The sequence below is a fragment of the Pygoscelis adeliae genome, unplaced genomic scaffold (assembly GCF_000699105.1).
Source record: "Pygoscelis adeliae isolate BGI_AS28 unplaced genomic scaffold, ASM69910v1 Scaffold77, whole genome shotgun sequence".
Classification (NCBI taxonomy): Eukaryota; Metazoa; Chordata; class Aves; order Sphenisciformes; family Spheniscidae; genus Pygoscelis; species Pygoscelis adeliae.
The window spans coordinates 2,405,470-2,423,206 of record NW_008825216.1 but is presented as its reverse complement, the minus strand read 5'-3'; the positions used below and the strand labels follow the sequence as shown (position 1 = coordinate 2,423,206).

At 41.3% G+C, this 17,737-nt stretch overlaps 2 protein-coding genes across 4 annotated transcripts in view; one reads left to right on the top strand and one right to left on the bottom strand.

Moving 5' to 3' along the window:
- Positions 1–2,114: 2,114 nt before the first annotated feature.
- On the top strand, positions 2,115–15,163 carry LGALS8 (lectin, galactoside-binding, soluble, 8). 3 transcript variants are annotated; one of them, XM_009329160.1, is made up of 9 exons: positions 2,115–2,254; positions 5,964–6,052; positions 6,791–7,001; positions 7,657–7,773; positions 9,497–9,553; positions 9,630–9,656; positions 11,040–11,128; positions 13,240–13,405; positions 13,868–15,163. In XM_009329160.1, the coding sequence occupies exons 1-9, from the start codon at positions 2,213–2,215 to the stop codon at positions 14,015–14,017; spliced, it is 948 nt and encodes a 315-aa protein (XP_009327435.1). In that variant the 5' UTR covers positions 2,115–2,212; the 3' UTR covers positions 14,018–15,163. The 3 variants fall into 3 exon arrangements, with proteins under 3 accessions (XP_009327435.1, XP_009327437.1, XP_009327436.1); XM_009329161.1 differs by having other exon boundaries at positions 2,235–2,319; XM_009329162.1 differs by lacking the exon at positions 9,497–9,553.
- Positions 15,164–16,241: 1,078 nt separating this feature from the next.
- Positions 16,242–17,737, bottom strand: part of HEATR1 (HEAT repeat containing 1) — a 38,115-nt gene continuing 36,619 nt past the window's right edge. Inside the window, exons 42-44 of the mRNA XM_009329159.1 lie at positions 17,708–17,737; positions 16,897–17,005; positions 16,242–16,465 (exon numbers count right to left, since the gene is read on the bottom strand). The exon at positions 17,708–17,737 is cut by the window's right edge and continues 9 nt beyond it. Of these exons, the coding sequence (XP_009327434.1) occupies positions 16,377–16,465; positions 16,897–17,005; positions 17,708–17,737 (228 nt within the window). The 3' untranslated portion in view covers positions 16,242–16,376. The remainder of the gene's footprint in view (positions 16,466–16,896; positions 17,006–17,707) is intronic.

The following is a 17,737-nucleotide window of genomic DNA, read 5'->3' as shown; positions in this document are numbered from 1 at the left end:
CCCCCCCCCCCCCCCCCCCCCCCGCGCGTGTCTGCCTGTGGGGGAGAAGAGGCTGCTCCCCGGCGGGGCCGAGGCGGGCCCGGCTGAGGGAGGCGCTCTGTGGAGCCGGGGCTTTCTCGGAGCGCCTTAAGGCTGAAGTGGCCGAGGTTTCTCGGTGAAACTAGTCCTGTCTCATTCTAGCGTGTTGTAGGGTTGGGTTTGTAGCCGGGCGCGCCACTGGTGTTTTGTGCTTTAATTGCTTGCAAATATCCAGAAAGTACCTCGCTTATTCCCTTTGCAGAAGTCATGTTTGCCTCGGTGTAAAATCTGGCTTTGATCATAAAGTCTAACTCGAGTTACCCTCATGAAAGATATTTTCTGCATGTCATAGAGGGACAGCGTAATAGCTGGTTGTTGGCCTTCCTGTTTTCCTGTCTTTTTTTTATTGAAGAGGTTTTCAGCTGCTTTGCGATGTGTGAGATAACAGGAAAGCATACGTATCTTTTTCAGTTCTAAAAGCATAGTCAGGAAACCTTAACTTACGGTGTTGCAGACAAGATTTGGTGTAACGTACTGGCAGTGGTTCCTCTGATAGAAGGTTACAGGAGAACCTTGCAGTTGCATGCCCATCTCCTGTTTTGTCAGAGCCTGAATTGCAGCTTTCCCTCATTATTGTGACCTTTTCAGTAAAAAAACTAATAAAAAACCCCTCAACCCATCACTTTGCCGTAGTGCCACCTGGTCTGCCAAGACCGACAGTCAGTTCTGTTCCACAATCCTCTTTCAGCATGATCTAGATTGCTGTTGCACACCCAGGGAAGTTCAGTTAGCAGGACGCGGGGTCGTAGGTGTGGGTTTAATTTTTGGGGGTCTGCTATTGGACTTTCCGATGCTAAAGTCAGAATTGTTTGCTTTGGTCTTGATTTCCTCCTTTTTAAAATGAAAATAATGAAACGTGCCCGCCTTTGCACAGTTCTGTTGTGGATTGATGGTGGTATCCCATGAGAAGATCAAAGGGGCAAAACAGTTAAGCAGCATTGGCACCTTATGTTCTCTGAATTGCATTCTAGACACTGGTCTTAAGTAGAATTCATACCCTTCTGGCCCGAATCTCCCACAAGATAAGCCAGATGTTGCAATGGGCCACTCTGTTGTTGAATCATTTCAGAAGATTTAATTTCAGGGCCCTGTGGAACAGGTCACAGACATCGGGTTTTTGGTTTGGTGGTGTGGGTTTTTTTTTTTGTTCTTTTTTTTTCCTTTTAATGTTGCTAGCAGTTGTCACACAGTAGTTATGCTAGAACCCTCACCTTTGACTTTTTCCCTGTCATTACCACACAGTTTGCATGCTACCTTAAGTTACTTATCCAGAATGTGTGAGAAATAATTACGTAGTAGTTTCAGTTGGGCCCTGAATTTTGGTCACTTCATTAGAAGATTTGCTAAAGAAATTCCAGTGTAGCTGGATATACTCACAAGCTGATGTTTCATTTCTTGTTAATGCTGTGCATTTAATGCAAGTTTTACAAACTCCTGTAGTTATTTGTGGAGTTCAGGGATTGTATGTGTTGGAGGAAGAAACATAAAATACCCTTTGCTTCTCTGCTATGTCTTTGCCTAATATCTCTTAACTTTATGTAAGATAAAACTGGAAAAAGCAAGTTCAGCCCCTAGGGCTTGTCTGCCTTGGAAAATCTGGGGATAGCACAGAAATAAAGGAAGCAGAAATGGTTGGTTGGTTGTCTTGGAAAAACTGCTTTTGTACTGTGTATCTTTTCCCTGTCTGCAGGCAGGGGTCGGCTGCAAATGGAGAGCTATTAGGGCCCAGCTGAGGGGCACCAAGTTATCAGTGTTCCCCTGTACAATGATGATTTTTACGTGGGATTCTGTCTCAGTATACATAATCTCAGGAAGCTGCTGATGGCATTGTGTACCTGTGTGCACTGTCCCTTGTTAGGGTGGCACCTTATTTCTTTAACCAAGCCTTTACTTTTCGTATTTCAAAACTCCAGCAAATTTATTGGAAAGGAAAGATGTTTGCATCGTTTCTTGTGCTGTTTAAAGTTATACCTTGGAGGGTTTCACTTCATGTAGTATCGCTTTGTTCTTTCTAATTAAAAGTTTTGGTTTTTCGAAGGGATCCCTCCTTTGGTGCTGTCCGAGCAGCGAGTCCTTTAAATACGCTCCAGCAGTGGTCACACAGAACTGACAAACTTAAACTGGAGGAGGGAAGATGATGTCCTTGGATGGACCACAGAAGACAATCAGTAACCCGGTAACTCCCCGTCATGTCAACAACTTCTCCCCTGGGAAATGGGACTTTGCTGGTTTATGTCAATAGTTAGTACTTGTACTGTTTTGCATAGTGAGGGGTGTTACTGAGAACTCTCTGCGTTGCTCAGGTATTTGAGGAAGGATGTCACAGGTGACACTAGGAGCTGATGGTGTTTAGAAATTGTGCTGTAAGCAACTGGACACTTAATGCACAGGACTTCCAAAACAGGAAGGAAGTTCTGTCGGCCTTGGAGGGTAATCCTTTTTCATACACAGCTTATTGGATGTCTGGCATTTTTGCAGAATGTGCTGGATCAAAGGTGAAAATATGATAAGCAGTGTTTTCACTTCTAATTCTCTGTAAACATGGGTGGTGCCTGGCTTTTTTTTTGTGGTGCTTGTAACTTCAGTCTGAACAATTAAACTTGGAATCTTTTTTGATAGTTGATATCATACCTTACAATAAATCCTGTTTTGTAAGGAAGACTTGAGCTAACACGATTCAGCCATTGCAGAGAGTGGATCTGACGGAATGTTGTTTGCCTAGCTTGGAGTCTGGAGACTTCTCTGAAAAGCCCTAGTATTCTCATGATCTGGGACAGTGGCCCGACACTGGCATGTGGCTAAAGGGGTGGGCTGGAGCTGTGCTTTTCATTGTATCTTTAAAAGGGTAGTTCCTTTGAGCCTGCAGGAAATAGTATTTTTACCATTCTGTGCTAGAACTCTTCAAAAATATTAAAGTCTGTAGAGTACCTACGTGGAGTGTACAGTAGCGCAGATCTGCACAGGAGTTCCTTATCTATTGCAGCTTCGCACTGATACACACCTATGCCCTCAGTGAATCTGATTGTTCAATCCCACTATATGTTCACTGCTTGCAAAGTGGATAGAGTTAGGGATGATGGGGGAATAGCTTCAACCTTCTTCAAAGAACCCAGCTGGGAGAGGAAGGAAAGCTGTGTGGAGATTAGCTAGAAGGTGGAAGGACTGAGCTGCAAAAGGAAAGGGAGGATGAAAATTGGTAGATGGGGACTTTGGTGGGAGAGGAGGTGTGAAGAGGAGGATTAGGAGGTCTTCAGGACAAATAATCTGTGTAAGCGAGAGAGTAAGAGTTCAGCAAAATTGGATGGCTGCAAGGGGGCTGATGACTGTGATGGGTGACAAGAGCAGGCTGGAGAATATAAAGGGGTAAACTAGGGCTTATAAGGTGGGAATAAGAGTGAGTATTTGGGATAGGAATATGGAGACAGAGTTGGGAAAGATTGTGCCAATGGCCTCAGGACAACCTCCAGACAAGGCCATTTGCAACCTGCTCTGTCTGACCTTGCTTTGAACAAGGCATTGACACCAGAGGTGTCTTCCAACCTCAGCCCTTCTGTGATTCTGTCACCTATGTGATATCACAAGATGAACTTAGTAGGGATGGAGGAGGGCAGGCAATGAAGATTTCACTGTTTCAGTGAATTGTTCCATGAGCAGCAAATCTTAAGAGCTTTGTTACAGGTTTGGGTCTGAGACTTATTTCTTCACTACTGTACTGTTCTGAATTATCCAGAAAATCCTGCTTTCCTCTTTATGCCCTTTACTCCACCCATCTGGCAAGAAATGTTGTCATGCCCCATCTGATGGGGCAGCTGTCCGCTACCCAGCAAACTGCATGAAAGCTGTGTTATCACAGTCCTTTCCTCTGTAAGACCATAATCTGTCCTCTTGTTTTATGAAAACTGGCAGATATTAGAAAGAACTTCATCTTCGAGACCTCTCAAACTCAGTTGACATTCACCAATTGGCTTCAGAGGTAATTTTTGGAGGTCTGGAAGAGAATTGGGATGCTGGTGTAGATCATGTGGTGTCACAAGCATTACTCTTAATAAAGGAGGAAGAGGTAGTAGAAGAATGTCTTGAGATGTGAGGAAATTACAGGCACGTTCTGTGATGACAAAACCTCATTAAGTCTCTAGTATTGCACCCAGGAAACGCTCTATTATGGTCTTACAGATTCTATGTCTGAGCTTCTGAAGAGTTGATGGGCCAATCTTCTTCCCTCTTAAATAAATGCATCCTTTTGAATGTAAAGATTTTTTTTTTTTTTTGCCACAGCTTCTCTTCCAGGGGCAAATAACTTTGATCCACTAGAGTGGTTAAGTCCCAGCATCATTGGCCTGTGTTTGTGTGTTTCTCTGGTTTGTCTTTGGAGACTGAACCAGTAATTTATTACTCTACTGCATTACTCAGAGCTACTACCCCTCAGGAGCAGTGTGTTAAAACTAAAATAATCAAGATATGTTTTTTTTCTTATTTGTTATTATTGTTCTTATTCTTTGAATAAAAATGAGCCTCTTGTGTACAGCTTTTATATTAAGGAACCAAGGCACTACTAGTAAGCAAAGGGATTTCAGCCTATTTATTCTTTCACTTTTAACACTTAGTTTCACATTTTGGTCCTCCTCTACTGCACCTGCTTAAGCCAATAAAAATATGTGAGACTTAAAACAACTTGACCATTTGTGAGCTTATGCTTGAGAAGCAAGTTCTTTAAGTCCGTTTTGCCTGATGTAGAAGATGCCTGCAAATTAGGTTTTGTGCAATGTGAGGGTAGCTGAGAAGGGAAGTGGAGAGAGAGGGCAGAAAAGTATGTGTATCTACTGGCAGAAATGATCAACACTCTGTATTTAGACAATTTTTGCTGTCATTCCCCCTTCCCTTCTCACAAATTCACAAGAATAGGTGTCAGCAAACACATCCCCTTTTCATATCTTCCTGTTTCACATGATTATATATATATATATTTAAAAAATAAAAATCTCAAGTTGTCCTTTTATGGTCCAGTATTCCATTCAAGAGTAGTATTTCCAGTCTGTGCGTTTTTTGTTGTTAAATTACTGGAACTCTTGTTTGCAATTGATGTTTCATTTCAAAGACGTCCTAAAATCTTATACACTGTTCCATAAATAAGGGATTTTGGGGGAAAAACCAACAAAAAACAACCTTGGCAGAAATTTTTGTCTGTTAACCAGAGAAAATGCAACATTTGCTACCATTTACTTCCTTTTTCAATCTAAAGCGCATGTGATGAGATGCAGACTTACAGCTTTGCTTTCAGATCAAGCATAAAGACCGAGACCCCTGAACAGGGCTATTTCAGTGCACCTTGCGGTTCTTAGCTCATTGGGATGAGGTATTTTGTTGTGTTTGTCGTGTAGTTTTTACTAAGAAGACACTCTGTGACATAGTCTCTTCTTTTCCCATCACTGTTTTCCAAAATGGAGCAAGAACAAGCAAAAAGGCAGCTGCTGTGGTCTGGGGTCAGAAAGGTTGTGGAAGGTGCCTCCTGCTACCAGGAAAGGGCTGATAATAGTCAGCCCTTGGCAATGACCTAATTTGAAGTGAATCCTCTTTATACTCTATTAAAAGTGAGGCAATAAAATATTGCCATTCTTCATCTGAGAGCTAGGAATGCTTAATTTTATCTGAGAAGCTTGGTTTTCATAGATGAAAATCTGCTGGGTTTTTCCTTCCCGTTGTGGTGGGTATTTAGTGCTTTTCTACTGTTTCTTTTAAATGAAATGCTAGTTGTGTTTCTTTTAATGTGCTAGAGCACCGCATAATTATTAGAATATTATTTTTAAAACTATTGTGGGGTTTTTTGCTTCCATCACAAAATGCTATTTGAATCTTTTTTTTCTTCTTCTCTCCCCCCCCCCTTCTAGATCATTCCATATGTTGGGACAATACTTGGTGGCCTTGTTCCTGGAGAGCTGATTGTGATACATGGGACTGTTCCTGATGATGCAGACAGGTAGTGGCTACAGTGTCACTTTTTGCAGTGTCACCATGTGAACAAGAATGTAATGGATAAAATGTAAATGTTTCCAGGGGTCCTACTTATGATGGCACACAAAGGCTTTATCTAAATCCTTGTGATAGCATCAGAATGAGTACAGGCTTAAGTGGTTAATGAAAGCTTTGTGATGAGAAGTGGATGATGAACTGATTTTTTGCTTTCTGCTGATCCTCTCTTCTCTCTTTTTGCTTTGCCTGCTTTGGCAATGTTTTTTTTTCCCTGTCATAGCATATGTGTGCTTGTCTAAAGATGTTATCTGAGACTAACAAAATTGATAACTGAGTGTGTTGCATGAAGTAATTAACTTAAACTGGGATAAAGAGGTATGAACCTAGTGTGTGTGCCCAGTATGGGGGTTCTGTTCCCTGACTTTGCCCAAAGTTCATTTGGTTATTCTACTGAAGATGATGGGAGGGAAGGTGGTGAACACAGTTAAGTGAGGAGCTTACATGATATGAATAATGACCATTAAATAAATACTTAAATATTTTAATTTATTGCAATAAATCAAGGGAGAACCTTTCACAAACATGTAGGAGTTGGACAAATATGTTTGGGTTTTTTTCCTTATCCAACAACACTCATTGTGTCTGCCTGTTCTGAGGCTTCACAGTAAAACACAAGTGTATCGAACTTCTGGGTGGTTTTTTGACAGACTGAGCTGAATGTCGTTTGTCTTATTTTTATGATTAGGTTCCAGGTGGATTTACAGTGTGGCAGTAGCATAAAGCCTCGAGCTGATGTGGCATTCCATTTCAACCCCCGCTTCAAAAGGTCTGGCTGCATTGTTTGCAACACACTGGAGAGAGAAAAATGGGGCTGGGAAGAGATCACTTACGAGATGCCCTTTCAAAAAGGGAAGTCATTTGAGATTGTCATCATGATTTTAAAGGATAAATTCCAGGTGAGTCTTGGTCGCTTCTTTATCCGTAGCCAGTTGTCAGGCCAATATGAGAGAGGTATTTTGTATATTACAATAAATAGTTGGAAGCCTTGGTTTCTCTGTTAACTAGGTATAGTCTAACTACAGAAAAGTTTAGAAGCTTTTCTTTAAAGAGGTGCTAAGTAAATCAGACCTTTAATTTTGTATTGCTTCCCTCTAAGTTGGATGAGTTGGCAAGTAACTTCCTGCCATGGCTGATGGCTACTCCACCCTTCCCTTCTTACGTGCAAAGGGCTGACCTTGGGGTAAACCTGTTTTGTGACTAGTGTAGCACAGTCCTCTTGGAGGAAACATGTGAGGTGTATTTGTCTTGCTCTGTTAGACTGCAGTAATAGATTCTATTAGGTTGACAGTACCACACTGGTAAATGATCAGGTGATAGAAACAAAAGGTATGAAATGCAAATTTTAGTGTAGTCAAATAAATCCCCCTCATAGAAACGGAGAGAGAGACTGAATCATGGATGAGCTGAACTTAGTTGCTCTGAAATTTCTAGGACACTCCCTGCTTCTGTACCAAAGCAGTGTAAAACACAGATACATGCATATAACTTGATATGTGGCTGGTGTGATGTATGTTTAATACAATTTTCCTATTTTGTTTCCTGTCTCTTTAGGTGACTGTGAACAAGAAGCACTTGCTGCTCTACAACCACAGAATTAGCCTTGAAAGAATAGATACTCTTGGAATATATGGCAAAGTGCAGATCAAAACTATAGATTTTGTTTCTAATGTAAGTTGTATAGACAGCTGACTTGTTAGATTCCTTTCCTCTGTCTTGCGAAACTACTGAGTAGGATTTAGGGTGAAAAGGAAGTAAAGAAAAGCAGCTACACAGTCTAACGTCAGTAACAAGACCTTTTGTTCCCCACAGTTCAACATGCGAGTCTCATGTGAGGATCTCTGTCTTCCCTTTTTAGTCTTGAGGTTAGGGGCAAAAGGGTGACAAAGTTTACAGCTTACAAAGTTAACAGGACAGATACTGAATCTGGGAATGGATTAGACTTTTCAAATATTGCAGGAGCTCCAAAATGAACTCCTGGTATTTAATGCTTCTAAGTGACAAGTTCTGCCACGGCTGTAACTGATTGCTTGGCTTCCAAATGCCAAGTTCAGCCACGGCTGGAACCGCTTGTGCACATAACCCTGTTTTTCCTGCTAAAATGACTGAATTGTTGAATGAAATGGTAAGTAGGAGTGTATGTTTATTTCTGGGGGGGTGAGAAGAGATGTCCTTTCTTGAAGAAGACCTTGTGGCTTGACTTGCACTTGGACCAAACTGCAGTGAATATAAAGTGCAGGTGGTGCTGTGCTTCCTCTCAGCTGCCAGCTCTGCTAGAGAAAGTAAACCAACAGGGAGGAATTGAACAACATGTTTTCCCCTATGCAGAAGGAAAGATCCTTCTGCTCTGGAAGGGTGAGACTTTTAGAGCAGAAACAGAAGGTGATGCCTTTTCCCTTTCTTCGTGCCACTCACGAAGGCAGCCTACCTACTCCTGTGTAATATTCTGGGTCTCTTCTGCCCCATCCTCACCACACTGTGCATAAAGCTTGGGTCCCTTGCTGCCAAACATCAGGTCTAACTCAGGTCAGCAGACTAATAACTGTATTGATGGAAGGTGGAGATTTGGGCCTGAATGCAATGGGGTCTAAATTTTAAAGATACATCTACTCACTGATCATTTGCGAAGCCTGTGCACAAATGCACAGACTTTTATGGGCCCCATCACTTGGCCATGTTGCCAGAATAGTGTTGTTTCAAAGCTGAGTCCTGGTTTTGGAGGACTGACTCCAAGAAGAGCCTGGGGGCAAGCAGTGCTGTAGGTTGATTTCTGTCCCACGCACAAAACAAAGCAGAGTTGCTTTAGTCTGTGGTTGCTGACGCTGTATCCTTTGGGGAAGAAAGGAACGGAGAAGGGTGATTTGTTTCCTTTTTGTCGTTGCTTCTAATATACTCTTCTGAGGAGGAAGAGGGAGGCTTGTATCGAAATAAACAAGCTGAAGATACAATCTGCCAGGGCTAGGAACTGGAACTGTATGTCTGCATGGCCATGCTGCTCATACGCCCTTCCCATGGGAAGGGACAGGGGTGCAGGGGGCTGCTTAGAATCCCAAGGTCCCCCGCATGGACCTGCCCTGCTGGTATTCCTACCCCAGCAGGGAAGCTCAGTGGGTACCCTCAGATGCTAAGAGGTTCACAGTGCTCTGACTGTTAAATAAGAATTCAAATTGTAATGAGGTGGTCTTTAGAAATCTTGAGTTGGCTTCAGCGATTGATCTTGAGGACTTTTCCTTGGTTTGTAGGGGTTTGGCTCTTTTTCGTTACCGTAGCCCTAGATCTTCATGTTAACAGTTCACCCTTCAAAGCAGCACAGATCCTTATACGGTTCTAAACCAACTTTATGTTAAAGTTCTGTGATGTTAGCAATGACATCTAAATATCTCTCTTTCTGCAGTCTTTACAAGGCTCTCAGCCATCATCTCTAGGAGTAACAAAGATAAACACAGAAAATGTACGTATGTTTGTAAAAGGTTAAATGAATCTCCCTGTTGTCTGATAAGCTAGTTAATGTTTGTTTTCTCTTTTAGGGGGAAATGCCAGATGGTTCACAATTCGTAAGTATCTCATATAGACTTGTGGCAAATGTGAAGAGTAAAAAAAAATTGCAATAAAAACATCTCAGTTATTCATGAAAAAACATGCACAGAACAAGGGAATCAAGAATCTACTGGGAGATGATCATCAGTGAGGTTTTGTAGAGAGAAATCCTCTTTGCTGCTGCTAGTAAAAGTGAGGATATTTGTTAAAGCACATAGAAAACCCAAAAGATAAATGCAGCATCCACAGCCATAAACAGAGAAATAAAAAGTGCGGTACCTGAAGTTTTAAAGGACCAAATCACATTGCTTATTTGAAAAAAGTTTTTATACTTAGTTTTCTCTGCCTTAGGGAATCCCTGCAAAACAAAAGTATTCTGCAGTCATATTATGCCAAATGGCCTTATGTTAACATGCGTATCTCAGAACCTGTCTGGCTACATCTTCCTCTTGCTGACAGATCCATGCTTTACCCTCTATACACTTCAGGTGGCTGGATGCAAGCATCGCACCTTAGGGTTGGAACTTGCACCCAGCTAGCACGGAGCATAGACAGAGTGAGTGCTCATCTTTTTGCAAAAAGCTGTACAGGTGGACAGTATCCAGACTGGAGTAAGGACCACGCTCAAACTGAAAAGGGGTTGGAAGCCAGGCATATATACAAATAGAATTTGTGGAGAAGGTGAAGTTGCAGTGAGTGCCATGATTTTAGTTGCCTTGTCACTTGACAGTCTGCCTTCTTTAATCTTCTTTTCAAACCTGAATGACACACAATATTGTCATTTGCAAGTGGTGGACTTCAACAAAAAAATAAAGGCAAAGTTCTCCATTCACTCCTTTTCCCTGATCAAAATAACTTCTAACACAATGAAAAAAACCCGCAAATAAAATACTTGCACTGTCTGTCTGTGAACTGGTGCCAGGAGGACAGAATACTGTGACCCTACTTCTAGTACTTATGCAACTGTGGGACTACACACCTAGCATGAGTCTTATTCTTTAAAGCATAACTGAAGCTTTCAGAGAGGAGGGGTCGGGATGTCTGTATCTGAATAATTATGTGATACAAATTTAAATTAGTGCAGGGAGTTTCGTGCTTACTTCCCCCCCGCTTCGTCCCCTCTTTCCACCATTAGTGGTGGGAGAAGTAGTTGTAAATCATGTTTATTTTGAACCCAAGGTGGTAATCTAAAGAAAAAACCCAACACGTTGATATGTTTATTTCAGTGTAACTTTTCCACTATAGTGTTAGTATCTCAGAACATGTTGGTAGGAATAACTTTAGCTATAAGTGCAGATTTGCAATCGTAGGCCAAATTTCTTCCTGCCATAGTAAAGCTCAGCATGTATATTGAAAAAAGTAAGTCACGGTCAAAATGTTTACTGGTGGTGTACTTCCAGGGAGTTCCTTACGTGGGGAAACTTGATACTGCACTTCATCCAGGATGCACGGTTGCCATTAAAGGAGAAGTGAATAAAAACCCAAAGAGGTAAGTGTTACTGAATTTTTCTGCCATTTAACTGAGCTACTCTTGAGAATGAGTAGGCTTTTCCATTGCCTCAGTATATCCTTACTCGCTTGCAACTTTGCATCTGGAATCATCTGAAACTACAGTGCAGTTTTCTCAGGAACCTGCAGGATACCGCTTTAGAGAGGACTTGAAAGAGCGTCTCCATTGTGAACAGTGAAGGTAAAACCTGAGTGTCTTACCTACTAAATCTGCATCATTCACAAGATTGTGTGTCTGTTCAGGGTTTCCATTGTGCAAGGCATGTGAGCACACATATTGTACGAAGACGGCTTTTATTCTAAAGAGATCCAAGTGTAAGGGAACTGGCAGAAGTAGATGGAAAATGAGTGAGTTAGATGAGTTGCTGGTGTGCTCAAATGCTACATGTTACGACGCTTCTCTGAATACTTCTCAGACGGCCTCCTCAGGGGCTGTGTAAGCATGAATGACAACAACTGAGTGATGAAAGCTGGTAGGGGAGTATGAGCTATAATTTTGGTACAAATTAAGAAGTGTAAGGGAACTGGCAGAAGTAGATGGAAAATGAGTGAGTTAGATGAGTTGCTGGTGTGCTCAAATGCTACATGTTACGACGCTTCTCTGAATACTTCTCAGACGGCCTCCTCAGGGGCTGTGTAAGCATGAATGACAACAACTGAGTGATGAAAGCTGGTAGGGGAGTATGAGCTATAATTTTGGTACAAATTAAGAGCAACAGGTTGCAAGGAAGACATTTTTCCAATTAAAGGGGGGGGGGGGGAAACAGGGGAGTGCAACACAATCAAAATGGAGCTGAGGAAATGTCTGTGCTTCAGCATGCCCTTTGCTTGAAGGGTGGTTTTGGCTCTGCAGAAACATGCCTAAAAATGAAGTTGTTTGTTAGTGCGAATGGTGAGGAGCATGCTTTTTACGGTGTGTATGCATTGCAGTCCTGCTTCCTCAGAGCACACATCTTCCCTGCAACTGAACAGCACTCAGTTCATACTAATACTGGAACTCAAGGTCTAGAAATCTCATCAACAAAGTTTGAATGGACTTTGAATTGGACAGGATAATTAATACTTGGATAGTAGCATTTGTTTTCCTTCTTTTGGCTTGAAAAGCTTATTAGCAGATTTCAAGTGCTTGAATGTACTGCTTGTAAGTGTGAAGAGGCTTTTGGGTGTTAGTTAAAGCATTGCAGGTTGTCTGCTCTTTGTGCTTTTAAACGTAGAGACTTTTATAGAGTTTTTAAGTTATTTAATGTCTTTCATACAGCTGTAGATGTTCCTTTTTCTCGGTGAAAAAGAGGACTTCACAGCTTGGAAGAGTGGCCATTGCTGTATTTCGTATCTGGAGTAAGCAATTCTAGGCTTCTCAAAGGAGGGAAATAACCTGGCAGCTGGAGCTAATTTGGGGGGAGGAATATTTCTTCTTTAAATGCAGTGAGATCTTTGCCACAGGTTGAAGCATTCATTTGAATTTGGATGACTCTCCCCTCTGATCAGTGTTCTCCAGAGCTCCCCTTTAGGAACCCTGTGTTGTGGACATGTCTAAGATTGCAGAGTACTCCTTCAGCCTGGGCAGAGCTACGCTGCCTACAAAGTAACACGTATGCATGGTGTTCCACCAATCTTAAACATACTGAGAGAATCCTCAAACTTTTTCTTAGAGTCTAACCAGTTTGTTGGCAGAAAGAATATAATGTCTTTAGGTAACACAAAGCCTCCCACTCTCCACCGCCTGAGTTAAGAGAAAGATGGTGGAGCAAGTAGCACCGTATGTTTCTGTGAGAACGGTGCTTCCTAGTGCTGTATGGGAGCAGCACTTGGCCCACTTGGCTCAATACCTCCTTGCTGAGACATGAACAGAAAGCTGCGAGTGATGAAGCAGATCTAGCAGCGTCATGTCCTACATTTGCTGCCTCCAGCAAAGGTTGCTGTGTGAAGGAGACAAACGCATGTTAACTGCCTGCTTGGTTCTTCAGGTGAATCACAGCCCTGGCTCCAGAACAGTTCTGAGTATTGGCTAAGGACTTGGTAAACAGCATGGACTACTGCATTGTGTTTATAAACCCTTGGTATAGTAAACTTTTAAAAAATATCTTCCAGCTTTGCGATAAATCTGAAATCAAGTGACTCAAAGGACATCGCGTTACATCTGAATCCCCGAGTGAAAAATAAAGTTTTTGTAAGAAACTCGTACCTTCATGACAGCTGGGGAGAAGAAGAAAAGGAAGTTGCCAACTTTCCTTTCAGTCCAGGGATGTACTTTGAGGTAAGATTAAGTGAAACATAGCATCAGACTGGTAATTCTGCCAAAAGGATTAGCAGTGGTGCTTAAGTGTCATGTCACTAATAGAGATTTAAATAAAACTGCCATTCCCACATTTCAATGTCTTGAGAATATTTAGGATTAAATGGAACCATAGGGAGCAGAGATTTGACTTGGTTTTAATGACAGTTTTCTTTTTAAATAGCTGCAAGACTTCAGCCTGTGCTCAGAATGAATTTTAATTGAATTGAGTTGGATTCGATGATCCTTACGGGTCCCTTCCAACTTGAGCTATTCTATGATTCTATGGATTTTATTGAAGTTCCACTTTTTTACATGTTTCTTTTGCATGAAACATTCTTTGTAGCAGAAGCAGGGCTTGCCCAAGTCTAGGCTAGATCATCAGGTTGTTTTTCACGTCTTACCTGAGCTTAAAACTTAACTGTTTCTCTTCTTGCTTTTCAGCTGATCATTTTCTGTGATGCCCACCAGTTCAAAGTTGCTGTTAATGGTGTTCACACTCTGGAGTACAAGCATCGTTTTAAACAACTCGAAAAGATCAATGTAGTGGAAATCATAGGAGATGTTCAGTTGTTAGACGTGAGGAGCTGGTAGTTCTTTTCAATCAGTACTAAAATAATTCAACCTCTTCCAATGACAGTGCCTCCTTGTCAAGTACAAACAGGTGCTGACTCGTGCTGAGCCTGCCTTTATCTATCTAGGCTTCTGTGTCTGCCTTTCTGAGTTAGGCGAGTACCAGAACTGCTAACTGCGAGATTAAATCTTCCTCTAGTTTACAGTATCCTGGCAAGCTAAATAAGTGTTTGCTCAGATAAATCTCTTGTATTACTGAACCTAGCAATATGAAAATGCTGCATCATACTGTATCTAACAATTGCACTCGGTATGTTTAAGTTGAACTACTACTTGGCACTCCTTAATAGCATACATTCAATATAGTGAAGTAGAAGTGAGACTGAAACAGGATCTGAAGATAGTTATCCACCCCAAAAGGGACATTGATAATTCATTTAAAATGGAATTATGAAATATATTCTTCTACTTCTTAGTTTATATTAGCAACTATAACCTTTTTGCTGAGGCTGGATTAAGCAAACAGTTGACCCATCAGTTCTAGCAAAAGGCAAGGAGGAATTTGATCTTACTTCTTGGTCTACTGCTGCAGTAGTACCTTCTCTGACACTTGTGGTTATCTCACCTCCTGCTTATAAGTGGCTTAAACATACAGCAGCATTTCTAGCTTTGTTTTCCAAAGTGAAACAAATTAGAATGATTTAGCTGGTTCCAATTGTATGAACTTTTGAAAGCTTGTTTGATCTGAAATGGCTCCTGAGTTGAGAGTGCTCAGGGACTGAAGTAGATGTTTGTGTTTTTCATTTTTTAATAATGTGTGAACCCAGGTAGTCCAGGCAGGGTTTCAGCTGAGATGAGACTCAGATACTCATCAGTGGAATAGAGAATGAATCCTTTTTCAGTCCTGTATTAAAATACTATCTCTCTGAAACAAGCTGTTCTATTTAATCAGTTTTCCGTACAAATGTCAGTCTTAATTTTTATACTCTTTTTAAAAATAAGTTGCTACTGGCTGTCAATACATGCCTGAGGGATGTTCCTATTTATCTTAACAGCTGCTAAAAGACTGAAACAATTTCAAGAATAAGATGTACCCTAAAAGACTGTTTAAGATAAATTACCAGATCTAATATATAAAAAGCATAAATAAAAACATTTGTGAACTCTGCTTTTCTCCAAGTGTAGCTAAGTAGCTATGATCCCTTTTTGGTCTGTATTTTGTCTTGTTTTGCTTATTATCTTAGCAGTATCTTCAAGGTGCTATAGCGATCCTAACTGGAGGACCATTTCCACATCGAGGAGTTAGCGATCCACAGACCAGTTAAACCTGAGTAGTCCTAGGCCTTGGCTGTGCTGGTGTGGCCTTCAGGGCAGTGTTGTGCTGTACGTACCCCTTAGCCGCAGGATAAACTTAGCTGGCTGATTGTAACAGAGGAGCTGGTAGGCAGCTCCCACGGTAATGGCAATTACACCACTTGTGTGTCCTTGCCTTTATCTGGGAGTTCAGGAGGAAGGTCTCATGTGACCATCCTTTTTGTTTGACAGCAGACATGATTGATTAATAGTTGTTTTCTCTTAAAAAAATCCTGTAAGAGCACAAATGACCATGATGGAGTAACCTTTCCGCAGACGGGATCTGCATGGCATGCTGTACCCTGAACAGAGGCCTGTTCCCAGTACCCGATGGGATGTAAGATTATCCTCTTTATAGTGTTAGTTCTAACCAGTTGCATTTTAAACCGTACTTTACGGAGTCTGAGTGCCTTTCTTACTAGCAGTGTAATGAACCAGCACCTCCTGATGCAAAACAGGTGGTGAGTTTTTTGGTAAATTCATTAACATAGCAAGCAATTTATTCTTGATCTTCAGGTGAATAAGAAGCTAATCAGTAGCAGTCTTTAAAGACTAAAAAACCAGCTTTAGCTCCTATATGAATCCTAGTTTCTCGTAACTTCTTCAGTATCTTCAGTGGGTGTACATTTTACTTCCCTAAAAGTGACAGAAAAGCAGATTCTCGGGATTGCAGTGCATGGGTTCAGTGAATACGATGCTTACATTGTAGCATGGCAGCCCCTCCACAGGGACAGTAACTGCATACCCCGAGCACCGTGGAATTCAGTCAGTCTCAGATGTTGTCACTCTGTTTGTGCCCAGCTATCAGAATTTGCTTATAGCTCGCTCCAGTTTCCCACTGTCAAGAAAAGAGCAGTTAAGGAAAAGTCATATGAAAAGTCCCCAGACCATCCAGAAATGATAAATATTTTATTAAAAAGTTAAGATCTCAGCTCTGATAAAAATTGGTATGACAAGTTTGCCTGTAACGCTTGCATGTGTGACGCTAACACCATTCAGACAAAATTTGAAAACAAAGGGGATAAACTTAGAAGTAGCTTTGGAGAGGTTCTCCCAAAATGACTTCCAGTTGTTGAATTGTTTTCTGACACTGCTGTTCAACTTCTTCACATTCATCTAGAAAAAGAAATAAAGCAGGAATTAAGTTGAATAGTGATTACAAAGCTACCCTAGGAAGACTGCTTCACCTGTCAAGGCTAGAATTGTCTTCAAACACCAGGTATGAAATAATTATTCAAAAATATTTTGGCACTGACTCAGGACTTACTTAGGCAAATTATTTCTACTGTAACACTGATCTAAAACATGCAACTGCAGAGATGTGCACAGGCTATAACACTGAAGAAACTACCGTAATTTAACTGAACTTTAGGAGTGTGTTGGACACAATCCATTTCGGTTTGCAGCCTGCACAGTTTAAGCTACCGTATACCAATTCATAAGAATTATAGCAATCACCCTGTCTGAATCTTTGAAATAAGTGGCCCTTATTCTTTTTTGGTCATAGGCCAGTTGTCTGCCTTCACTAATGCCACTTAGAACATTACCTTCCATGAGCTCAGCTAGGAATGGAATAGATTCTGGTAGCAGGACCAGGTAGTTCTCCTTCAGTTTTTGTGCAACTTCTACCAAAGTAAGCAGAGCAGCAAATCGGACCTAAAACAAAGCAACAGTCTTTGTAAGGAAACAAACACTACAGTATAGTTCTCCGTTTTCTCCCCCCGCCTTCTTTCCATATAAGTTTGTAAACTAGCTTTCTTGAAGGGAGCTAGTTTTAAGCTAATTTAAATCGCAACATCTGGGTTAAGATAATGTCAAAGGAAAAACAGGTTGCAAGAAGCAGGTATGTTGCTAGAATTTATTTGATGCAGCGGTCATTAACTTCCTGTTACAATGCCACTCTGTCCCACTGTATCAGAAGGACTTGGCTCAGTACAATGAAAAACCAAGTACTCTCCCTCCCTGAATACATATAACCTGTCAAATAGGACAGTCTTGACAAAACTCTCTATAACAGATCTGAAGGTTGATAAATAACAGTCTTCCAGTTCCCCCTCTGAAGTGCCCCCTTCTTCATAACAACAGGTTAGCTCTTACTCTAACAGCTACCAAATCTCTAACACACCCAAACCACACAGCATGGAAGACATCCACACATGGAATGTTGACTGCTTACAGTAAGAGCAGAAGGCCATGTTGCATCTCTAGAACTTGGGAGTAGCATAGTACAATATCAGTATTTTAATTTAGGCTAGTATTTTAGCAATAACTTGGCTAATCCACTTCTGGTTTTTGGGGCACCGTTCCCATTTTCTAACGCAACAAAGAAAACCAGTTCAAATTCTGATAGCTCCCAACCTTAGGAGAGGTGTGCCTCATTTTCAGCAG